Source organism: Leptinotarsa decemlineata, unplaced genomic scaffold (genome assembly GCF_025532065.1).
Source record: "Leptinotarsa decemlineata unplaced genomic scaffold, Ldec_3_MD MMD2_P_RNA_scaffold_12, whole genome shotgun sequence".
Classification (NCBI taxonomy): Eukaryota; Metazoa; Arthropoda; class Insecta; order Coleoptera; family Chrysomelidae; genus Leptinotarsa; species Leptinotarsa decemlineata.
Genome location: NW_027412526.1, coordinates 5,463,605 through 5,484,434, shown reverse-complemented (window position 1 = coordinate 5,484,434; position 20,830 = coordinate 5,463,605). Strand labels below are relative to the sequence as shown.

Genomic DNA, 20,830 nt, shown 5'->3' with positions numbered 1-20,830 from the left:
ATTGCATATAGAACGAGTAAAACGTTGGGAAAATTAGTTAAAAATAATAAAGACAAAACATCAAAATTCGAGAAATCAGGTGTATATAAATCAAAGTGTGGAACGTGACCTAAGGTATATATTAGTCAAACTGGCAGAACATTTAGGAATCGAATCCAGGAACGTCATACGAAGAAAACAAATTCAACATATTCGAATAATCTTCTATAAGAAAATGATTTCTTTAACGCAGAGTTCGAAATTTGGCACATAGAAAATAAAGGTTTGAAACTGAATCATTTGGAAACAATGGAAATTATTCAACTTAAAAATTCAAACATTCTAATGAATGACCAACTGGATTTGAATAATAGATCACAATTATTGAACTTGTTTTCTTAAAAAGCGAGAAAGAGTTATTATTGATGTAGATGTGAGGTTATATTTCAGGTGATCATAATTGAACAGGTACCTTAGGTAGAGGTTAGGTTAGGTTGTGCATATGACTCCGTGCATATGCGTTGTTTCCTGCTTTAGGCAAACAAGTGTTGCCAACCTTTACACTTGGCTGCACCGCGCTGATGAGGCCAATAGCCAGAAACACGTGTCCGCGGTTTGCCCCCCTTTTTGAAGTGTTATGTCCACTAATTGTTTCATTTTTGATTTGTACATCATACACACTCGATAAAATCTTTCTATGTATTTATATCTTGGACCCGGATATCACGCAGGTAGCTATAGCTGCCTACGTGGTCATGTTAGATGTAGCCTGGGAATTCTAGGTCTTTCAACTGGAACCACAAATGTGCGGTTGGCTCTTGTTGTTGACTCCGTGCATATGTGTTGTTTCCTGCTTTCGGCAAACAAGTGTTGCCCACCTTTACACTTGGCTGCACCGCGCTGATGAGGCCAATAGCCAGAAACACGTATCCGCGCGGTTTGCCCCCCTTTTTGGAGTGTTATGTCCATTAATTGTTTCATGTAGTTTATGAAATCAATTTCAAACTATTTACATTTTCCTGCGGAAGGTTACGTTTGCTCTCACAAAACTATTATACCGCACCATATATGAGATTCATTTGGTTTAATGGTTTTCGAAAAATGATTAAGTTCATACAAATTCTTAGTGTTCTATTGAATCATAACTATGTGCCTATAAGAGCTTCTTGATATTTAATACTCGTTATTGTCGAAATCTCGATTGGAATCACTAATTGTACAAAATACTAATATCACCAACTTCCTAGTGAAGATCATAATTTATATATTTGATTTCTTTTGAACATGCATTTTCGAAAAAAAAAATCGATTGATGTTAAGCTCTATTCAAATCTAGAAACTGAAGATATTTAAAATGATGATCGGTGATCTCAACAATTCTCTCGCTATAAGCTTCCAGATTGTTGACCTTCATGTCACTTATTAAATCAGAGAGGTCGTATCCTTTCTTTACATCCTCAAATGAAGGCGCATCCTCTACGTCACAGAAGAAAAACTTTGTGTAAGTGATTGCCCAAAAGAACCCGTAGTTGGAGTATCTTTTCCAGTGGTCTAATAATCTATGAAATGGAAATATCTTATTGATATTGGAGCCAAGATCTCGCAGACAGGTTTCCAGTTGTGAGTGGTAATACCTCAGCAGCTCGTTGAGTTGGGGAAGATTTTCCAGAGGAATACCACTCAAGAGGAAAAAAGAAACGTCCAATATAGGCGAATGTAATTCGGACAGCTGCCAATCGATTATGGCTACTTCGGTGGGATTCTCTGCGTTTCCATTCTGGAAATAAAAAAGATTTGAGTACATTCGGGATGAAAATATGATTGCTTTGAACTATTAGCTTGTTTCAAGAGTATTGTCAGTTTTAATGAGTTTAATCTGTAATATATCAGTGAATACTCATTCAAATCAAATAGAAATAAGCAGAATTTGATTTAGTGCTATTTTGCTAACGTAACACAACTCGATTGCTTTCATCAGCATAAAAATTGGGTGTTCAGGGTTCGATTAAGTCGGTGAAAGCCTTTTGTGCCTGGACCTGATTGGCGAAGGTTATGCCGGTGCGGAAGTTATCGAAGTGCTTGAAAAGATGATAGTCGGTTAGCGAAAGATCTGGAGAGTGAGGTGGCTGAGGCAGAACTTCGACGCTTAATCCGTTTAGTTTCCGGAGGGTGATTTGGGAAAAGCGCGGATGAGCGGTGTTGTGGAGCAGGACCTCTTCTGTTGACCAGTCCAGCTGCTGCTGATGCAATTTTCAGTACATTTCGTCGATTTCCTCACAAAAGGACCCTGCTATGTTGGTTTCGCACATTTGAAGGAAGTTATAGTAAATCACACCTGCCGCTGAACACCATACAGTAACCATGTTATTTTTTGGAGCTTAGGAGTTCCATAAATGAGGTCTGATCTGAGCTTTATAAAGCAACAAAAGTTGCTAAGGTATGTACAGTTTTCTGGTTCGGAACAGTGTTCCAAGCTTCCGAGAAGCAGCCTTTGCAATTCCAGCGACATGATTGTGCCAAGACATTTTGGTGTCCTTTTTAACCTCTCAAAACTCATCGAAGCATAAAGCGTAATTGTCTGTTCCGACATTATTATATCCGGTTGCTCTGCTGTTAAATCATTTGCCAAACAGAGGCGACACACACTGTCTTCCGACAGTCCAAGTCTCTGCCTATGATGATTCAAATGACAGTGACCTGTGAGAAGGCCTATTAGACATCGTAGTTCATTCCTACTATAGTCCAACGACTATTAGGTATCAAGCTTGAGTGAATAAACGCCTTGAAGTGAACCAATCCTGGAAGATTCTGCCAGAAGTCCATACATCTGCCATCCAGGTGTTCAATCTTTGTTTGGCAAAGCCTAAAGCGATGCCAATGACAGTTTCTGGTGCGATGGAACTGCTTGCATCACTCTCCTTTGCAAGTGAGTCAGTAGCCTCAATGCTTTCCAGGCCAGTATGGCCAGGAATCCAGACCAGAGACAATCTGTTAAGTCTTCCTATCGAGGAGAGTTGTTTTTGGCACTTTGCTATCAATTTAGGCTTGCCCGGTTGGAGACAAGAGCCTTGAACGCCGCTTGACTGTCCGAGAATATTTTTATTGACTTGTGTATGAGGTTGGATTTTTCCAATCTCCCTGCACACAATTCAATAGCGTAAATTTCAGCTTGAAATACAGTCGCATAGGTTCCTAGGCAGGTTGATATCTCTGTCTTGGGTCTGCGACAAAAAACACCTGCACCAGAACCGAAAGGCGTTTTTGATCCATCTGTGAACTCATAAGGCTGTTCGTAGTTGATAGTTTGAGGCATAAAGTCAGAGGTCATTTCTAGAATGTTGTGACTTCCAGTGTTGATCAACAGTCTGTTGCACTCTGCATTATATCGATTTGTGTAATTAGCGATGTGTACAACTCTATATGCAGTCTTGCCTTTCTCTCCAGAAAAATGTGGAAAGGAGGTAGATCTAGAAGGATCTCCTTGGCCGCTGACGGTGTGGTACTGACGGCACCACTGATGGTCAGACAAGCCTCCGTAAGCCAGGCTTACGACCAAGCTTCGCTTGGGCGGTTTTCTGTAAAGCCTTCGGCCACTAAGCAATTGCACCATAAGTGATCATTGGTCTGACAATCATCACATGAATCCAATGGATTTGTTTGGGACCTAAACCCCAAGTTTTACCACAAATCCTTTGACATGTCCATTGAGACAGTCTGGCTTTGTGTAAAACTTTTCCCAAGTGAGCGTTCCAGGTGAGTTTTCTATCAAGGACAATTCCCAGATATTTCACCTCCGCTTCAAATGGAATAACCTCACTATTGAGGAAAAGTGGCGTTAGATCTTCCAATTTTCTCCTCCTGGTGGAGGGAATTATCAAAGTTTTGCTGGGGTTGACAGACTTCTGCTCCCTCAGGCACTAACTGTGAACAACGTCCATCATGCTTAAGAGGATATTACAAGCTACCGTTCCCGACGTGGACCTTGCCAAGATGACAAGGTCATCTACACACTGTTTGTGATAGTCCTCAAATCTTCGTCCTGGATTATTGTTTGTCGATCTAAAATCTCCGGAACGAAATTTCGCAAACCAACGTCGTACAGTACGTTCATTAACACCATTATTTTGCCAAACACCTGGCAGATTTTTCGGGGGGTTTCAGCAGCGCTTTGGTTCAATTTGAATCCATAGAGAAAATTTGGCCGGAAATCGGTTAATGACATATAGCAATAACCCATCTGCATGGCGATGACCAGGAAAAACCTACGCTCAACAGTAGGATTTCTGACTAGCCACTGTCAACTAAGGAAACACCTCCATATTATGGGGTTAATGGATACACCTCTATGCGGGATGTGTGAATAGGAACATGAAACTGTCAGGCATGTTCTAGGCGAGTATACGGAGTTATCGTTAATATCGTTACACCTGCCGATATAAAAGAGATATCTCCTAGTGACTTGTCTGTGTCAGGTGTCAAGTAGGTTCAACGCAGAACAATTCGACCACGATCGCGATTCACTTTTCCTTAGATTCACTGAGAAATGCCCGACGCTAGCAACAATAGCCGCCGGTTAGTTTTTGGGGGCCCCCATGCATAAATTCAGTTGGGAATAATCATGGCAAAACAATATAACCGATCGCGAAAGAATAGCACCTAAAGGCTGACTTCAGGGCACTCAACCCGGGAGGGGGCATGGGGGATGACCTGTCTACCTTTCTGGAAAGGACAGGATGGACGAAGACCTAGGAGGACAACTCCTAGGAAGGATTTACAATGGGTCACATGTGGCCTAAGTGCTGTGGGCCTACACTCAGCCTCCCTACTCTACAGAACCCAGCTTCTCCACCAAGCCGATTAGTTTATGTAGTGAGTGTTCTTTCAGATCAGATGGTAGAAGATACATAACATCAAAACGGACAAAACAGCCTAATATATTTCTACTGCAATATGACATTTAGCTTAGCAAACATTTCTTCTTTTTGGAAAAGCTATTGTCTAATCCATTTATTGCGGTTTTGTAAACTGCTTGGTGAAAATTTCATGATGAAGTAGTATTTGAATAAGCATGTATTTCTCTGTGTATACTGTTTTCTATATTTCTATTTCATTTCTTTGTTTCTTTTTCGAAAATGAAATCTCATAGCCGCAACTATAGCAAGTATCTGTATTCCAGATTGATCGAGTATTTGCGTATTTTCAAGTGATAATGAAAACCTCAATTGAGATTTTGTTCAGAATGAAATAGGGAATTTCAATATGCACCAATTTTGTTGGTTAATCATTTCCCGAAAACAAAACTTTACATACCTCATACAGGAACAAGAAGTTGTTGATATGACTATCACAATGAATTATCACAGCCTCCTTTGGAACGTCTTTCAATATTTCCTCGACTTCAAATTCTGCATCATTTTTGAAAATTACGTCAAACTTTTCACAAAGATCCACTCTTCCAACATCTGCCAAAGTCTTCTTACATCTAGTACCGCAGTTTCGGAAAGACCTCAAACTCTTATTGAATTCCTGATTTATCGGAAGGTACTCATCAGCAAGTTTTTCAAACGCACTTCTGTTCTGGTCTCGCAAAGCAAACGAGAGTGCATGAATTTTTGCATAGGTTTTCAAAACTAAATGAAGGTGCTTCAAATTCATCGCATCTATGCCAGCTGGCAGGGTATAGCCCTTTCTTCTTAGGTCTTCTAGTATCAGCATTTCCATTTCATTCGATAGAAAAGTTGTGTAGCACTTGGGAAAAATGTCAAATTCTATCGATGTTTCCTTGGGCTCCAGAAATTTTTCGAACGCTGGCAACACTTCGCTATAGAAATATATCTCTCGCTCGTTGATGTTTTTCATTATTGGCATGTTCTTTCTCAACTCCTTGTTCCGTTTACCCAATTTGATGAATAAATCAACTTGTTTTGATTTGTTACAGCGGTCGCTTCCAGTAACTTTAGCATACACGATGTCTGCAAGATATCCCTCCGTTTTTCCTGTAGTTCCCACAAAGTCGATTTTGAATTCGGTGAAATTCTCGTTTTGTAGCGAACTTTCGATACACAATTTGACTTCGTATTCTAGAAAGTCAGTCATCTTCACACAATACGTATTGCTTTTCAACTGAGTTGTGATACAGACATTCCCATAATCTGGGAATACCCAAGCGGTGTTGCCAACGCCACAGATGATATATCAGTTAGTTCTCATTAAGGCGTGTACCAGACCACTTTGAAATCAACCGAGTGAATTTACGTAATATAATAATGGGAATATTGGTGTTTGGAAAAATACTACATGGGAATATATCATTTTTATGTTAGAGTGTAAAAGGTATTTCCCCATGCGTGTAGAAGTTCCGCAGTGTTGAAGAGGGCGAATAATTTTTATTGTCACATACTAATATTAATATAAATATTACGGAATATATTCATGAAATTGTAAAACACGAACCTGTTTAAAAAATCTGTTTAAAATCTGTTTTTCCGCTAATCAGCTATCGCCACCATACGAACTACAACTCTCAGAAGTTGAGAAACTTGTGCGAGCTAAGGATTAACGAGGTTTTACCTTTTAACGTGTGTTTAACATCAGTTTTGAAGTTGGAAACCTTGAGTTATAGGTTAATAAAAAAATAGTATAACTCTTTGTTTAAAATGGTCTGTCACGAAGCTTAATGTGACAAACCAAATTCTATGTGGGCGAAGCCGCGACACCAACTAGTCTCTACTAAAAATATCTCTTTCAATTCATATGTATTAAGAGAAGAAAAATCATCTAATGTGAATACAGAATTGCTACTGACCACTATTGAAATTTTTTTATTATATGACATATGGAAAACATTCGACATAACATTACGAATTATTCATTTATTACCAACTCTTCAAACATCTGTGTAATTGAGATAGTGATCTACAATAGCAATCAGCCTCTCATTGTACAAATCCTCATTTATGATTTTCATATCTGATTTTTCTTTTCGAGAGTTATTTCCGAAATCCTCAATCGATGGATCATCTCCTTTGTCGCTGAAATGCATTCCTAGTACACTTGTTGACATAGTGAATCCATAACTGGAATATTTTCTCCAATGTTGTACTAGCGTGTCCCACGGAAATATTTTGCCAGCATCGGATCCTAACTTCTGCATAAATTCTGTCAAATGAAGATGGTAGAATTTGAGAACATCTTTCAGCTGGGAGAGTACTTCATGGGATGCAGCAGAATACAAGAAATATGAAAGGTCCAGGACTGGTGAGTGAAGTTCGGAAACCTGCCAGTCGATAATAACCACACACTGTGGGTTCTCCTGGTCGCTATCCTGAAATGAAATCAACAGAAATGTAATCGAATACTCATTGTATGTTTCTCGAATGGAAGCTAGTTGGTTAGGGCATTCCGCTCATGGAGCTTATGATGAGCTAGGCGTAGTTTTGATCCATACCCAGTTGGGCATTCATCAACAAGTTTATCTACTTTCGCAGACTGTCAAAATCATGTACTATTTTTACATGCAATCACTGGCTGTGATACGACATCTGCATTTCACAGGAGTGGTAAAATGACAGTTCTCAAAATGTTTGAAAAAACAAAATTTAGTTTAATGTGTAGGAGTTTTAAAAAATAGTAATTCAACTCGGCAAGAAATCATCACTAACTGCATTCGCTTTCTTCTTTCTATGTACGGAACTCCTAAAAAACTACCTGCCTAGATAAGTATAGATAGGCATGTTTCGTTAAAAATACCAGAAGTAAAAAACCTTGTCTTCCTCCAATCTCAGTTGCTGCTAATCAATATCTCTTTCGGGTATATTACAAAGTTTAAGCGTGGCTTGGTGATCAGCTAGACCCTACAGACTGGTGTTGGAAGTTGATCAACAATTCATCCAGTCCAAACTTTACTTCCACCTGCGCCGGAAAAACTGCTGAACACAATTTTTCGCAACCGCAAAAAGGGGTGCAGTGCTAAATGTGGTTGCAAAAAAGCCGGCCTGTTTTGTTCTCTAGCATGTACACATCGTCAAGGCCGGTCGTGCTTTAATATTGAATCACTAACAGTGGAGGATCCGTTTGATTCCAACGAGGATAAATGCAATACATCGCTATTAACACAGTTTACATGTAGTCAGGATGAAGATGAAGAAGAACAAGATCAAGAACAAGAAGAAGAAGAACAAGACGAACAAGAAAAAGAAGATCAAGAACAAGAAGAAGAATTTGAAAGTTACGACTCCGATAATTGAATTTCACTACTTTTTTTTAACTTCAATAGCTTTTATCTTGTCAATCTCTGCTAATATCCATTATTTTGCCATAGTTCCAAATTGAACAGGATCACAACTGACCCGTGGAGTAGGTCTACTGGGAAAACCACGTTAAAAAAACGCGCTAAGTACACTACCTCATAGGTGGCGTGGAAACGTGTGCATATTATGACGATTGCAACTTTTACAACTATTTGAATCGTTATATCTCAAAAACGGTGACTCGTAGAAAAAAAGCTACATTTTTTGTAAATAATTTTATGGTCTACAATTTTTGTCTGAAGTTATTTCATGATAAAACTTACCGTTTTGCTGAAAATCGCGAAAAACTCATTTCTTGACCTTTGACCTTGAATAACATTTTTCTCCTACAGGGGAAAGATGGGGAACTTTCAAATTTCATTTTCGATCATATTTTGAACAATCTTACTGATTATCAGCTTGGTGGGAATTCAGGTAGCTTCGAATGTCTAAATTGACTGGACTATAAGAGCAATTTTGCTTCAAGATATATAAATTCTTTGATAAATGTTTGGAATGCTATGTGAATTTGTGCTTGAAGGAATCAAAAGTTGCTTTTCAAACTCTCACGTGAAATAGTTTGGGAATCAATGACTGATCCTAATTTTTTTTTCATCAAGTGAGTGGTTGAATAATGAACACACTAATTTTGTATAAAATCAAACGATCAGTGGCCCACTCATTGAACTCCTAGTCTAGATCATGTGAAATATTTAATGTCTATAAAAAAATCCAAAACTCTGCGTACCTTGTACTTGAAGAGAAAATTATTGTTGTGGCAGTCTCCATGGGTTACAACTGACTCTTGAGGGACATCCTCCAGGACTTGCAAAAGAACAATATCCTTGCTTTTCTCCATTTTATTCTCATATTTTATTGCTAAATCTTCTCTTCCAATTTCTCTCAACTTAATGGATAAATGATCGTTTCCTTCGAAAACGTCAGTATTTGAAATGAATGATATCATTATTGATTTGAGATCAGCTGCTATCTCATCGAAAGATTCCTTGTCTTGATCACGAAGAGCGAACGACAAAGCATGCAATTCAGCGTAATTTTTCAGAACCAAACGAATATGTTGCATGTTCATTGGAACCGTGGCAGAGTGCAATTTGAGTCCTTTCTGTTTCAAATTTTCCAAAACTAAGGCTTCTATGTTGTCAGATAAAAAGGTTCCATAACATTTAGGAACAGAACTGAATGTATCCGTCATGTTTTTTTGCCTTTGAAATTTTTTGAACGCTCCAAATATTTTGTCGTAGACAAATATTTCCCTCTTGTAACCATCCGTTATGAACATCATATTGTCTCTGAACTCTTTGCCTCTTTTTCCATACTTGACAGCCAAGTGGATCTCTTTCGTTTTATTATCCTTGTCGATTCCACGAACAGTTGCAAAGATGAAATCTGCCACATACCCTTCTCCTTTTTCGTTGGTGCCAGCAAAATCGATTTTCACTTCAGAAAAAAATTCCGAATTCACAGATTTTTCAATACACGAAACAATTTCATTCTTCAATGCCTCATCCATGGTTTATGCGTTAGGTAGGAATGGTAATAGACTGGTCCACGGAAAAATTGTGCTGAATTAAATACTCTGACTTGTTTTTCATTCGATTGCACAAATGTCATATTTATCTAATCTTAGTTTTTTCCAGCCAAAACTTTATTTACAATTCACTTCAATGAGTGGAATCAATTTAGAATTCTATAATACACCAATTGAATATTTCATATACAGGGAATGTCAGAAATATCTCTTGTTCCACGTTTTGAGAAACTGCTTTCTGATTAAATTGAATGTGGTATATTTTTTGGGAAAGATCCATTTTTGGGAAAGAAAGATTTTGGATTTCTACTTTTGTATCTTTTATATGTGGGAATTATCCAGAGAAAGAATGAAAACAATCATGTAAAATTTGGGGTTTCTTTTTCTTGGACTCTGTGAATTACTAACTTCACATCAATTTTTTTTCTTGGATTAGTAGGCTAATGTCCGGAAGAAAACATGAATTCGGCCTTTTGCACGAAGAAAAGGCCTTAAGTAGATTTTTTTTCGAATTTTGAGAGTTCGCAGCTTTTGTTTTTCTTTTTTAGGAGGTTACGAAGTTGGAGTTTTGAAAGAAAACTCGACTTTGTAAATAACATATTATATTGAATAATAAAAAATTAAAAACTGAGGAACAATAAAACAACAGAAAAATGTAACAATAAGAATCGGTGGATGATAAACAAACCGAAGGAAAACAAACTGAATTTCTGGTATGCAAGACACTAAACAATTAGAAAAACTAAACCGTGTACTGAAGGTACTACTAGTTTTTTTATGTCCTAACGTCAACATCTATTCTAGCGTGCCTTCGCCGACTATGCTGTCGTATACGGAGAGTGATAGTAATACTCAGCTCGACCAGCCTATGACATTTTAATACTGGTTTGAAACTTTAAAAGAATCAAAACACACGAAAAACATTTGCGCCACTCTGTATACTACTTTTTGGCTAACTCCTTCCCAAAATTCATGCAAATGTTATTCAGACAAGTACATAAAATCTCACCAACGACTATTTTCCAAATTTTTCCTCGGCTAATCCAAAAGTTTCGATCTTGAGTGGACGTAGTAATCCGTTATTCAATGTCGTGGAAAAACCTCACTTCACGGAGAGAATTCACTCGCTTTACCGGCCACGGTAGACAAAATTATTATTCCGAAATTTCACTATAAATCAGCCAGATATACGCTCAGATTAACACTTCTTTATTTCCCTAATAAACCTCTATAAATCGCTCTATTTCTCAAATCTTTAAAACATTACTTATTATCTCTCAAATAAGACGCTCGACCGCGCGTTCTTTTCGCTCTATCCCCTCGCTCCCCTACGCTTAAAGACCACCGTCCACGACTTTTCTTTTCCCACTTCCTCTCTCGCCGGCCACTTTTTCAAGATCCGTTTCCCTGTTCCAAAATCTTCGTCACCTCCCTCGACCAATTCCGGGAGGCTCTCTTTCTCCCGGGGTCAACTTCAATTAGTCGAGATCATGATTAATTAACCCATAACCCCGCTTTTTTTTTTAAATGGACGCTAAGCTCGGTTTCAAGTCTCAGAATTCTGACTTCCCACGAAATTGTTCACTCGGCAAAACTTCGAAAGCCTTTTGTTTAGATCACTGTCGCCACTCTACAAGTCTTTATGACCTTAGGCTGTTTATCTTATCCAAGATTTCCGTCCAGAATGATCTCAACTTTCAGAATGGACAAAAACCAAGATAAATACATCTCTGATCCATACCACCAATATACGAGGAACTTTGGAAAGATTTTCAAGAAACTATGTATGAAGGTGGTTTTTAAAACAAGTTATACACTACAGAGCCTTTTGGAAAGTCCAAAAGACAAATTCGAGAATTCGGAAAAGTCTGGAATTTACGAAATTGAATGAAAGGACTGCGATGCAAAATATTATGGACAGACAAAAAGATCTATTAAAGTAAGATATAAGGAACACATAGCACACTTAAAATATGGAAGACCTGAAAAATCAGCAGTCGCCCATCATATTTTGCAGTTCATTGAGATTAGTTAGACAAGTTAACAACAACAGGCAACTAGATGCCTATGAGAGTGTAGAAATAAGTCAACACAATAATATTACGAATAACGATGACGGACCTATACCAAAGAGCATACTATATAGCTTGTTAAAATAAAATTATGTTGTTGGGTTTATTGATTACGAAATAAGGACACATTGCAAAAATAAATTTGGATAGGCAATATTGTGAAATTCATTTTTATATAGCTGAAAATTGTATATAAACATATATTGTAAAATAATACATAAGGCAAAATTGTAAAATTAATTTAGGTTGGTATACCTGTATGGGTGGTACGCCTGGATGGTTTTCCTGTATGGAATACTTATATAGAATAAATAGGTTAGCTCGCATTAGTTTCTAGTTTTAATCTTCCTCTTTGAAGATGATCACTTGGTGATCGAAACACGTGTCGAGGTGTTAAAAATAACGATTTGGTGTTGGGAAAAAACTCCAGTAATATTCAGTACTTATGAAACCCAACAGGCTAAAACAGCTGTCTAACGGTGGCTCCTGAATTGGATTCATATTGTGAATTATCGGAATAGTACTCGTCATTTCATCTTTTCATTCTCATGGAATTATTTTCCAGCAGCTTGACTCTATCATTCTTTCTTGATTCCATATCATTTCTAGATACATGTAGATTCGTTCTCGGATGACATTTCGGGAGAACGTACCAAATTGGCAAGCAAACTCAGGTGTCCCACCAATAGGTAGTTCCTCTTAAACCTGGTCTGCAAATACGCAATGATTTTCGTCAAGTACTCATCATAGTTTTTCACAGTGGATTCGAAAAATTAGTCCCTTCATTACTGCCATTTATTAGAGTACAAAACTGAGATAACGTCCAACAAGCGATATCAATCTCTCTTCGTATGAATCATCAATGTTGAACTTTACAGATTCCATCGGTGCATCTTCGTTTTCGATGTAGAAGTTTTGCAAAACACTTGTTCCTAAAGTGAAAGTATAAATGGAATATTTCCTCCAGTGTTCAATTAGGGTAGTGTATAGAAATACGTTTGTGGCATCTGACCCTAACTTCCAGTTTGGACAATTCTGCCTTGGATGCAGAGCAGTATGAGGAATACGAAAGGTTCTTTCATTTTCATTATACCGTTTTGAGAAATTTCGGCAATATTGTCCCACATAAACACAATCTGATATTAAGTAACTACGTCATGAACAATCGAGTTCTGGAGCGTCCTGACACACTCACTGATCTAGGTGTTACCTTTGAATCATCCCTCTCTTTCAATAAACATATGAACACCCTGATTGATCACCTCAACAATAATGCATCCTACATCATGGCATATGCAGATGACACGGTTATTTTGCAGACATGGTCCTTTTTACAGGAAAAGACGTTTACCGGGCTCAAAACCTCCCGAAATCTTCAAAAGCGAACTGAACTTGGTGAAAAAGTGAAACACCTTGGTACTACCCTCGACAGGAAGCTAACATGGAACTCTCCACCTAGAAAAAGAGTATATGCGGCTTATGAGCAATATCGGAGGACAGGAAAAGTCTACGCTTAACAGTAGGATTTCTGACTGGTCACTGTCAACTAAGGAGACACCTCCGTAATATGGGGCTAGTGGCCCCACCTCTATGCAGGATGTGGGAACCGGAAGATGAAACTGTCAGGCATGTCCTATGCGAGTGTCCGGAGTTATCATCAATAAGATAGTGTGTGTTTGGCGAGTCTTGGCCTACACCTGCCGATATGAAGAAGATGTGTCCTAGTGACCTGTCCACCTTCCTGGAAAGGACAGGATGGACGATGACTCAGGAGGACAACTCTTCGGGAGGATGTACAATGGGTAACATGTAGCCTAAGAGATGTTGGCCTACATACGCCCTCCATACTCCACAGTATAGAATGTATAGAAAAGGCAGATGATTATATAAATATTCTACTGTTATTAACTTCATAAATGATTTTGAAGCACGACCTGAATCGAAATGAAACAAAATTGACCAATGAATATATTTTTCTCTGACGCGTACATTTAAGCCAGCAAGAAATTAAAATAGTGGTCAACGATTGATATCAATCTATCTGTATACAAATTTTCATCAGTTAGTTTCATTTCACGGAATATTTCATCCATATCACCGTCTCCTTTGACATCCTCGATCGACGGGGCGTCATCTTTATCAACATATAGTAATTTCAGAAAACCTGTTGTTAATCTGAATTGAAAAACTGAATATTTTTTCCAATGTTCCACTAACGTGTCGTAAGGAAACAATTTTCCAGCATCCGATCCTAACGCTTCCATAAAGTCTGATAAGTTTGCGTGGTAGTACTTGAGCAGAACATCTAGTTGAGCTAGTTCTTCTTTGGAAGCAGTAGCGTATAGGAAATAGGATAGATCCATTACTGGAGAGTGAAGTTCAGAAACTTGCCAGTCGAGGATGGCAACTTTGATTGGATTTTCCTTGTCTCCATCCTGTAATAGAAAGTCGCTTAGAGTGGGGGAATATTTTTGGAAGAAAGGTAGGTTTTTGCTTTCTATTACACATATTGGTTATCTAGTAAAAAAACTACGATGTATTCTATATAGATTCAGGAGAATGGCAGACACATTTGAAACCAGACAGCTCAAAATTCTTTACCAAAGTTTGATAGCATACACCTTAAATATAGAATAGTCGGATGTGGAGGGGTTTCTGAAACATATTTAAAGCCACTTGAAGTAACGCAAAAACGATTCCTAAGAATGATACTTTTCAAAAACAACAGATACGCGAGTGATGTTCTCTTGGAAGAGTCTGAGATTTCTGATATCAGACAAAAAATGATTATTTAGTACCTTTTGCTTCGAAATCAATAGGCCAAAATTGCTGTCAATATTTAGCACCAAAAGTATTTAATATCCTTCCCGAAACACTGCAAAACGAAATGTCAGTATTCAGATTCAAAAAAGATTCAAAACTATTTACAAAACAATCGCCTCGTCATTATATACGGTCAATAATTGAAAATCGAGAGTAATTTTAGATATTTATAATGTTATCCTAAGTGCACTTAGTATAACTGACGTTGTATGGACGGACACCTTTCATGAAACAACTACTCGGCTAATACCACAGAGGGCGTTGGATTATACCCGACAGGTGTCGGTGCAGGATTCTTCATTGAAGTAATTCCTGCATATGCTGTTTGCGATGCAGCTGCTGAAATCAATTTTCAATTATTGGAACACGCTTGCAGACCGTTTTCGGGCTTATTGGCCTCTCGTCAGTGCAAGGCAGTGTCCATCATTAATATGAAGTCGATGATTTTCCACAATTAAAAATCGAATACCTTTCAGAGTATCATTTCTCGAATAAGGCTGAAGCGAACGATGAACAACATACTTGTCATCGCTCCATCTGCCCGTGAACGAACGAACTGTCATTTTGGATAGTTTGAATCACGTTGATATCCAGATTATGAATTTTGTTGATTATAGGAAAATATCTCACCTCATACTTGAAAAGAAAATTATTGTTGTGACAGTCTCCATGCGTTATGACACTCTCCTTGGGAACGTCATCAAGACATTTCAACAAAACGTTTTCTCTGCCAGTCTCCATTTGGTCTTCGTATTTCGCTGCCAAGTCGTCTCTTCCAGCTTCTCTCAATTTTTTTGGTACTGTGTCACTTTTTTCAGACATATTCATCCCTATCACCATTTTTTTCAGAACTGAGTAATACCAGCTAGTCAACTCGTCGAATTTTTCTTTTTCCTGGTCACGCAATGCAAAAGATAGGGCGTGCAGTTTTGCGTAGTTTTTCAAAACGAGTCGAATATGTTGCAGGTTCATTGGTTGTCTCTTGTCATGCAATGAATACCCGCATTTCTTTAAATTCTCAAAAACCAGTGCAGTCAGGACATCAGTAGAGTGTACATTCAAGCATTTAGGAACTGCATTGAAGGGATTCTCCACTTTTTTCTCCAACTGGAACTCCAGAAATGTGGGGAGCACTTTCTCGTAAAACAATTCTTCTCTTTTGTACATCTCCATTATAGCCGGCATTTTCTCTCTCAATTCTTTGCTTCTCTTGCCCATCTTGATGGCCAAATGATCTACTTGGAGCTGGTTATTCTCATCGGTACCGCTGACTGTAGCGAAAACGAAGTCTGCAATGTATCCTTCACCCTTTTCGTTTGTACCAGTTAAATCTATCTTCAAGCCGGATAAATTTTCGGTTTTCTTGGATTCCTCGATACACTTGAAAATTTCGGTTTTGATTTCGTCATCCATCGTTAGTTTGGTAGAAGCAGTTTTATCAGGGAATGTAAATTCAACTGATATGTTATTCCTTAGAATGTATTATTTGCTGAAAGATAAGGTTAAATGCCATTGTTTCGGAGAATTCCTACATTTTGAATCAATATTTAACATCTTCATTTTGTGTTTGATGTAATCCAAGGACGTTGGACAAATTTGGGTAAAAAAGGAGAGCACCTGACAATTTGTGGAAAATCATAAAAAAGATTGTGTGTGTGTATTTATGTATGCATGTAAGAAGTTATACCATCGTTTTTTAAATTATTTATCGCTGTGATTTAGTTGATTATTCGTTCCAGTTCATATTGTTCATATGTTCAAATATTTATTTTGATACTATCGTCATGTTGTGCTGTGTAAATGACAACCTATCAATGAATTGTATTATTTAAAATTTTAGGATTACTTTAAGAGAGAAAAATTCAATTTGATTCAATATTTGGAATAATTTAGTTTCTCCGGACTGTAATAATTATTACTTGTATCTATTATTGATTTACTTATTTATTTGCACACTTATTTCTTATCGTTTCGCAGCAAGCTATGATGCGATCCCTCAACATTTCCTCGTTTTCAATGAGGCTAGCATGAACTAGTGATTTTAGGTGTCCACAAGAAAAAATCGACGGGATTGAGGTCCGGTGACCTCGGGGGCCAATGCTCAGTGCTTCCTCTTTCTATCCATCGTTGGGGATATGCTACGACTGAAAAAATTCCTGCTATCACACTAAAATGAGCAGGAGCTCCATCGTGCATAAACCAAGAGTGATTTTGGAGACCACTAGGAACATCTTTCATAAGTAGGTAAGCATCTCCATTGAAACGTGAGGGGAGAAAATAGGGCCCAATTAAATAATCCTCAATTATGCCAACCCATACATTAAAAGAGAATCTGTCTTGGAAATGAGTTTGCGTTATCTTTCGCAAAGATGTGGTTGTTATGGAAGTTCATGATACCATTTCTTGAAAAATTAGCCTCATATGTGAAGAGGATTTTCGATGGAATTTGCGCAAGCTGTTCGACTTTTCTTTGAAGCCGTTGAGCAAATTCCATACGTGGTTGTGAATCACGTAGCGTAAGTGCCTGGACACGCTGAATATGATAAGGATTTGATTGCTGTTCGTTTAAAATTCTGTAAACTGTCATGTGACTCACATTTGAAGTTTGACTAATTTTTCTTGTACTTCCTCTTCGAGGACCACCTCCTCCAATTCTACAGTTCTTGTAGTCCGTGGCCGTTCTACGGCAGAATTTGTGTCGAAGCTTCCAGATTCGGAAAGTCGCTGGAAAAGATTTGCAAATGTCGCTGCACAAGGAGTCACGCGTTAGGGATACCTTTCCTAATAGATGCGTCTGGCCTCGCTTGAATTTCCGTTAGCCAAGCCGTATGCAAAAACCATATCAGCCAGTCTAGCATTCGTAAAGTCGGGCATGGTACCAAAAAATCACTTTATAAACTCCGAACTGTGAATTTGTCAATTAATAGTTAAAATGTGACAGCGAACTTCTATTTTTACAAACAAACTTTCATAGCCTACTCGATTTAATTAACTTAATTTGCAAGCGGAGAGAGACAAAAATTATTGAAATCAAATTTGGCTATAAAGTAATATGCATCGATATAGAAGATTGTAAATATCTTGAAAACGATCACCTCCAGCGTTGTTGAGGAGATGTACCTTTTTTACTGGGAAAAGGTGTGGAAATTAGGTATTTTATGAAAAGTACCAAAAGTTTACTGTCAAAAAAGTTAGGGCAATTTGAAATAAATAATGACAGAGTACGCAGCGCCCTCTAGATGTTACATGAAAATTAATACGAAATTATGTTTTCCCACGTCAAAAAAACCTCGGGTACCGAATTTAGTGCAAACAACTTATTTTTTGCAAGTGTTATTTTCAAAAAGCGAACAAAAAATTCAATTTCAACACCCCGTATCTCCGAAACGAAGCATTTTCGGACACAAGTTCATATAGACTTTTTTTTTTAAAATTGTCTTAGGGATACGTCACTTGAATATTTTGACGTACTTATGTTACACCCTGTATATTGCTATATTCTAAGCTGTAACAGATACGAAGACGATTAAATGGGAAAAAAGTTAACTGTCATCATCGGGAACAATACAATGGTCGCAGAAAATTTACGGGGACTCTCACCCTTCTCGAGTTATACGGGGAAAACCAAAAATGCCGTTTTTCGTTTTTATCGAATCGAATTGTTTTTTCGGAGGATAACAAAAAATGAAAAAGGAAAATGTTACTGTATTTGAAGTGTACTATGACGATGTAATAATAAATATTCGATAAATCGTTTCGTGTCAACATGGCCACCATCAACTTTTTTTTGAATACGGACCTGTCTTTTTTTATTACGGATATTGATAAGGCAATAAATTCACAATCTTAGAGTATATCACATTTGAAATTTTTATGGTATTTCTTTCGAAATAACTACCATCATTAGTGACAACAATTTTAAATTACGGTCCTGCCGTTAATTCTTTGGTAAATTTTTTAGATTTCTTCAAAATATAATTCAGATAACCCATTAAATTCGACAGGTAGGTACCCTAACACAATGAAAAGTCATACATTTTCGTTTTGGACATTTTGTATTGCCGGAATCCTTCTTTCAAGGCTTATTTCTTCCTGATCAATTATAATCCGTAATATTTTTATAATTCTCAATCCTGGAAGTAACAAACATATCACTCTTTGGTCAAAATTTGATTGTTGTATAATTTGGTATGATTAATTAGCATCTCAATTCATTTACCATCTTAAACGCGTAGACTTTGCTTGGTTTCTATGGCAGGAAAAACTAATGTGTTGTTGATATCTGTTGAGAACTGTTTATGATATGTTTATGAACACATCAATGATGTATTCAAATGATGAAAGAACTGATATACTATTTAGTTATGCAAAATCAAATATAAATCCTCTTTCAGCAAGGAATATGTATGTTGAGCCATACCCGAATCGTGTTTAGATCATCCAAATGTTTAGACGATTAGAAAGAAATTTGAGGGACTATGGTGCATTTGACAGAAAGAAAACAAGAAAATATGTGGTCACTGGAAGTGTGAGGAACCAAATAAATGTAATGGCTAAGCAAATATTATCACAAGATAGTTACTCATCGATAATATTGTGACCATTTTAGTTGAATATCTAATTTTCAAAACATAGATAGGAGTAATATATTTAGAATAAAATAATTGTTCAATGTTAACAAAATATTCATTAATAAATGTTTTTTCTCTAATAGACAAAATGGTCAAGTTACGGTTAGCTGCCGGACTGAGTCCGTCCCTCGAGATGTGCAGTAGATGCGCAGAGATCTGTTATCAGTCTGTTAGATTATTCGAGCCGTAAACATCAAAATTCAGGACCGTATTCAGTTACTGATGAATTTTAAAAGTGAATTGCACAAACATATTTTGAATACCGACTCAAACTTTACGCAGCAATTAAACCCTGATTATGAGTTCATTCAGGTAATTCTACAATAACCTATGATGGTCCTGGGATCATCTTGCCCCTACCGCAGAGATCATCTTGAACACCGAGGTGTATAGTCGAAGTAACCTGTATTGCGAATAGTTAAAGCTATAGGCATCTCAGAGGTCAAAAAAAATCAATAGAGAGAAATAATGCCACTGCCAACTAGTCCACCTGGACTGAAGAATTGGCGGTTCGTATTAGATGATTTTGAATAACAGAGTTTTATGATTGGCTGAAGATAACAACGCAGACTTTTTCCTGTGTAGTGATTCCAATAGCGATGGTGAACAATGCAAAAAAGAGATACCAGTGAATAAGATTCGGATGCATTTGAATATTGAAACACAGAGAATATGTTTTAATGTATATAAGAATTTACATCTCAAGTTTGGTTTCGAGGGAAACAAACTATTACAAGCAACACTAGATTTGACCAAAATTCCTTTCTCAACTGTATGTAAAATAGTCAAAAACAAACCTTATGAACGCAAGATGTTGTGTGACACTGGATTATCAAAACATTTAGGGTGCATCTAATAAAATCATTGAAAAAAACAAAATACCACTGTTACAAAAGCAATGAGATTCCTAAAACTGAAATCATAAGGAAGAAATTGAATACTTCCGGCCATAACGTGAGCTGCTATGACAAAACTCTTCAGAACTGGATAAAGAAACTAGGATTTAGATTTAAAATAATGAACAGAAGTTAAGCAGTTATGGATAGCAGAAGAATAGTGGAATTGCGTAACGAATAGTTAGAACAAATGACTAAATATAGACAAGAACAACGGCAAATTTACTATTTGGATGAATCTTGGTATAACACTCACGACACAGTTACGAAAGGGTGGACTGATGGTTCGAGAATATGTACGCGTAACATGCCTGTAACCAAAGGATCGCGACTGATCATTGTGCATTGCGGAGGAGGTAAAAGATGGGTTTCGAATTCTTTGAAATTATGTGGAAAAAACCTGAGGCCTGCAATGTTGACTATCATAAGAACATGGAAGCTAATTTTTTCGAGGCATCGTTTGAAAACACATTGATCCCAAATGTGGATGCGAATAGTGTAATAGTTCTTGACAACGCTTTCTATCATTCGCGACAGCTCATCAAAGTAGCGAATAAAAATTCGAGGAAAGATGAAATACATGGTTTTTTAA

General features: G+C 37.3%; 1 protein-coding gene and 1 long non-coding RNA gene across 2 annotated transcripts; one reads left to right on the top strand and one right to left on the bottom strand.

The window, feature by feature from the left end:
- Positions 1-1,284: 1,284 nt before the first annotated feature.
- LOC111511912 (uncharacterized) lies at positions 1,285-16,160 on the bottom strand. Its single transcript, XM_023167985.2, has 4 exons — positions 15,342-16,160; positions 13,886-14,323; positions 9,016-9,801; positions 1,285-1,756 (listed from the first exon to the last, which is right to left on the bottom strand). The coding sequence occupies exons 1-4, from the start codon at positions 16,122-16,124 to the stop codon at positions 1,295-1,297; spliced, it is 2,469 nt and encodes an 822-aa protein (XP_023023753.2). The 5' UTR covers positions 16,125-16,160; the 3' UTR covers positions 1,285-1,294.
- Positions 16,161-16,230: 70 nt separating this feature from the next.
- Positions 16,231-19,417, top strand: LOC141481289 (uncharacterized). Its single transcript, XR_012464870.1, has 3 exons — positions 16,231-16,384; positions 16,689-16,955; positions 19,106-19,417. It is a non-coding gene; the product is annotated as an uncharacterized lncRNA (long non-coding RNA).
- Positions 19,418-20,830: the final 1,413 nt, after the last annotated feature.

Coding starts and splice junctions, on each gene's coding strand:
- LOC111511912 (XM_023167985.2), bottom strand. CDS start 16,124: ATGGATGACGAAATCAAAACCGAAATTTTCAAGTGTATCGAGGAATCC. Junction 14,324..15,341: donor ATTTTCTTTTCAAGTATGAG/GTGAGATATTTT, acceptor TTTCTATTACAG/GATGGAGACAAGGAAAATCC. Junction 1,757..9,015: donor ATTTTCTCTTCAAGTACAAG/GTACGCAGAGTT, acceptor TTTTATTTCCAG/AATGGAAACGCAGAGAATCC.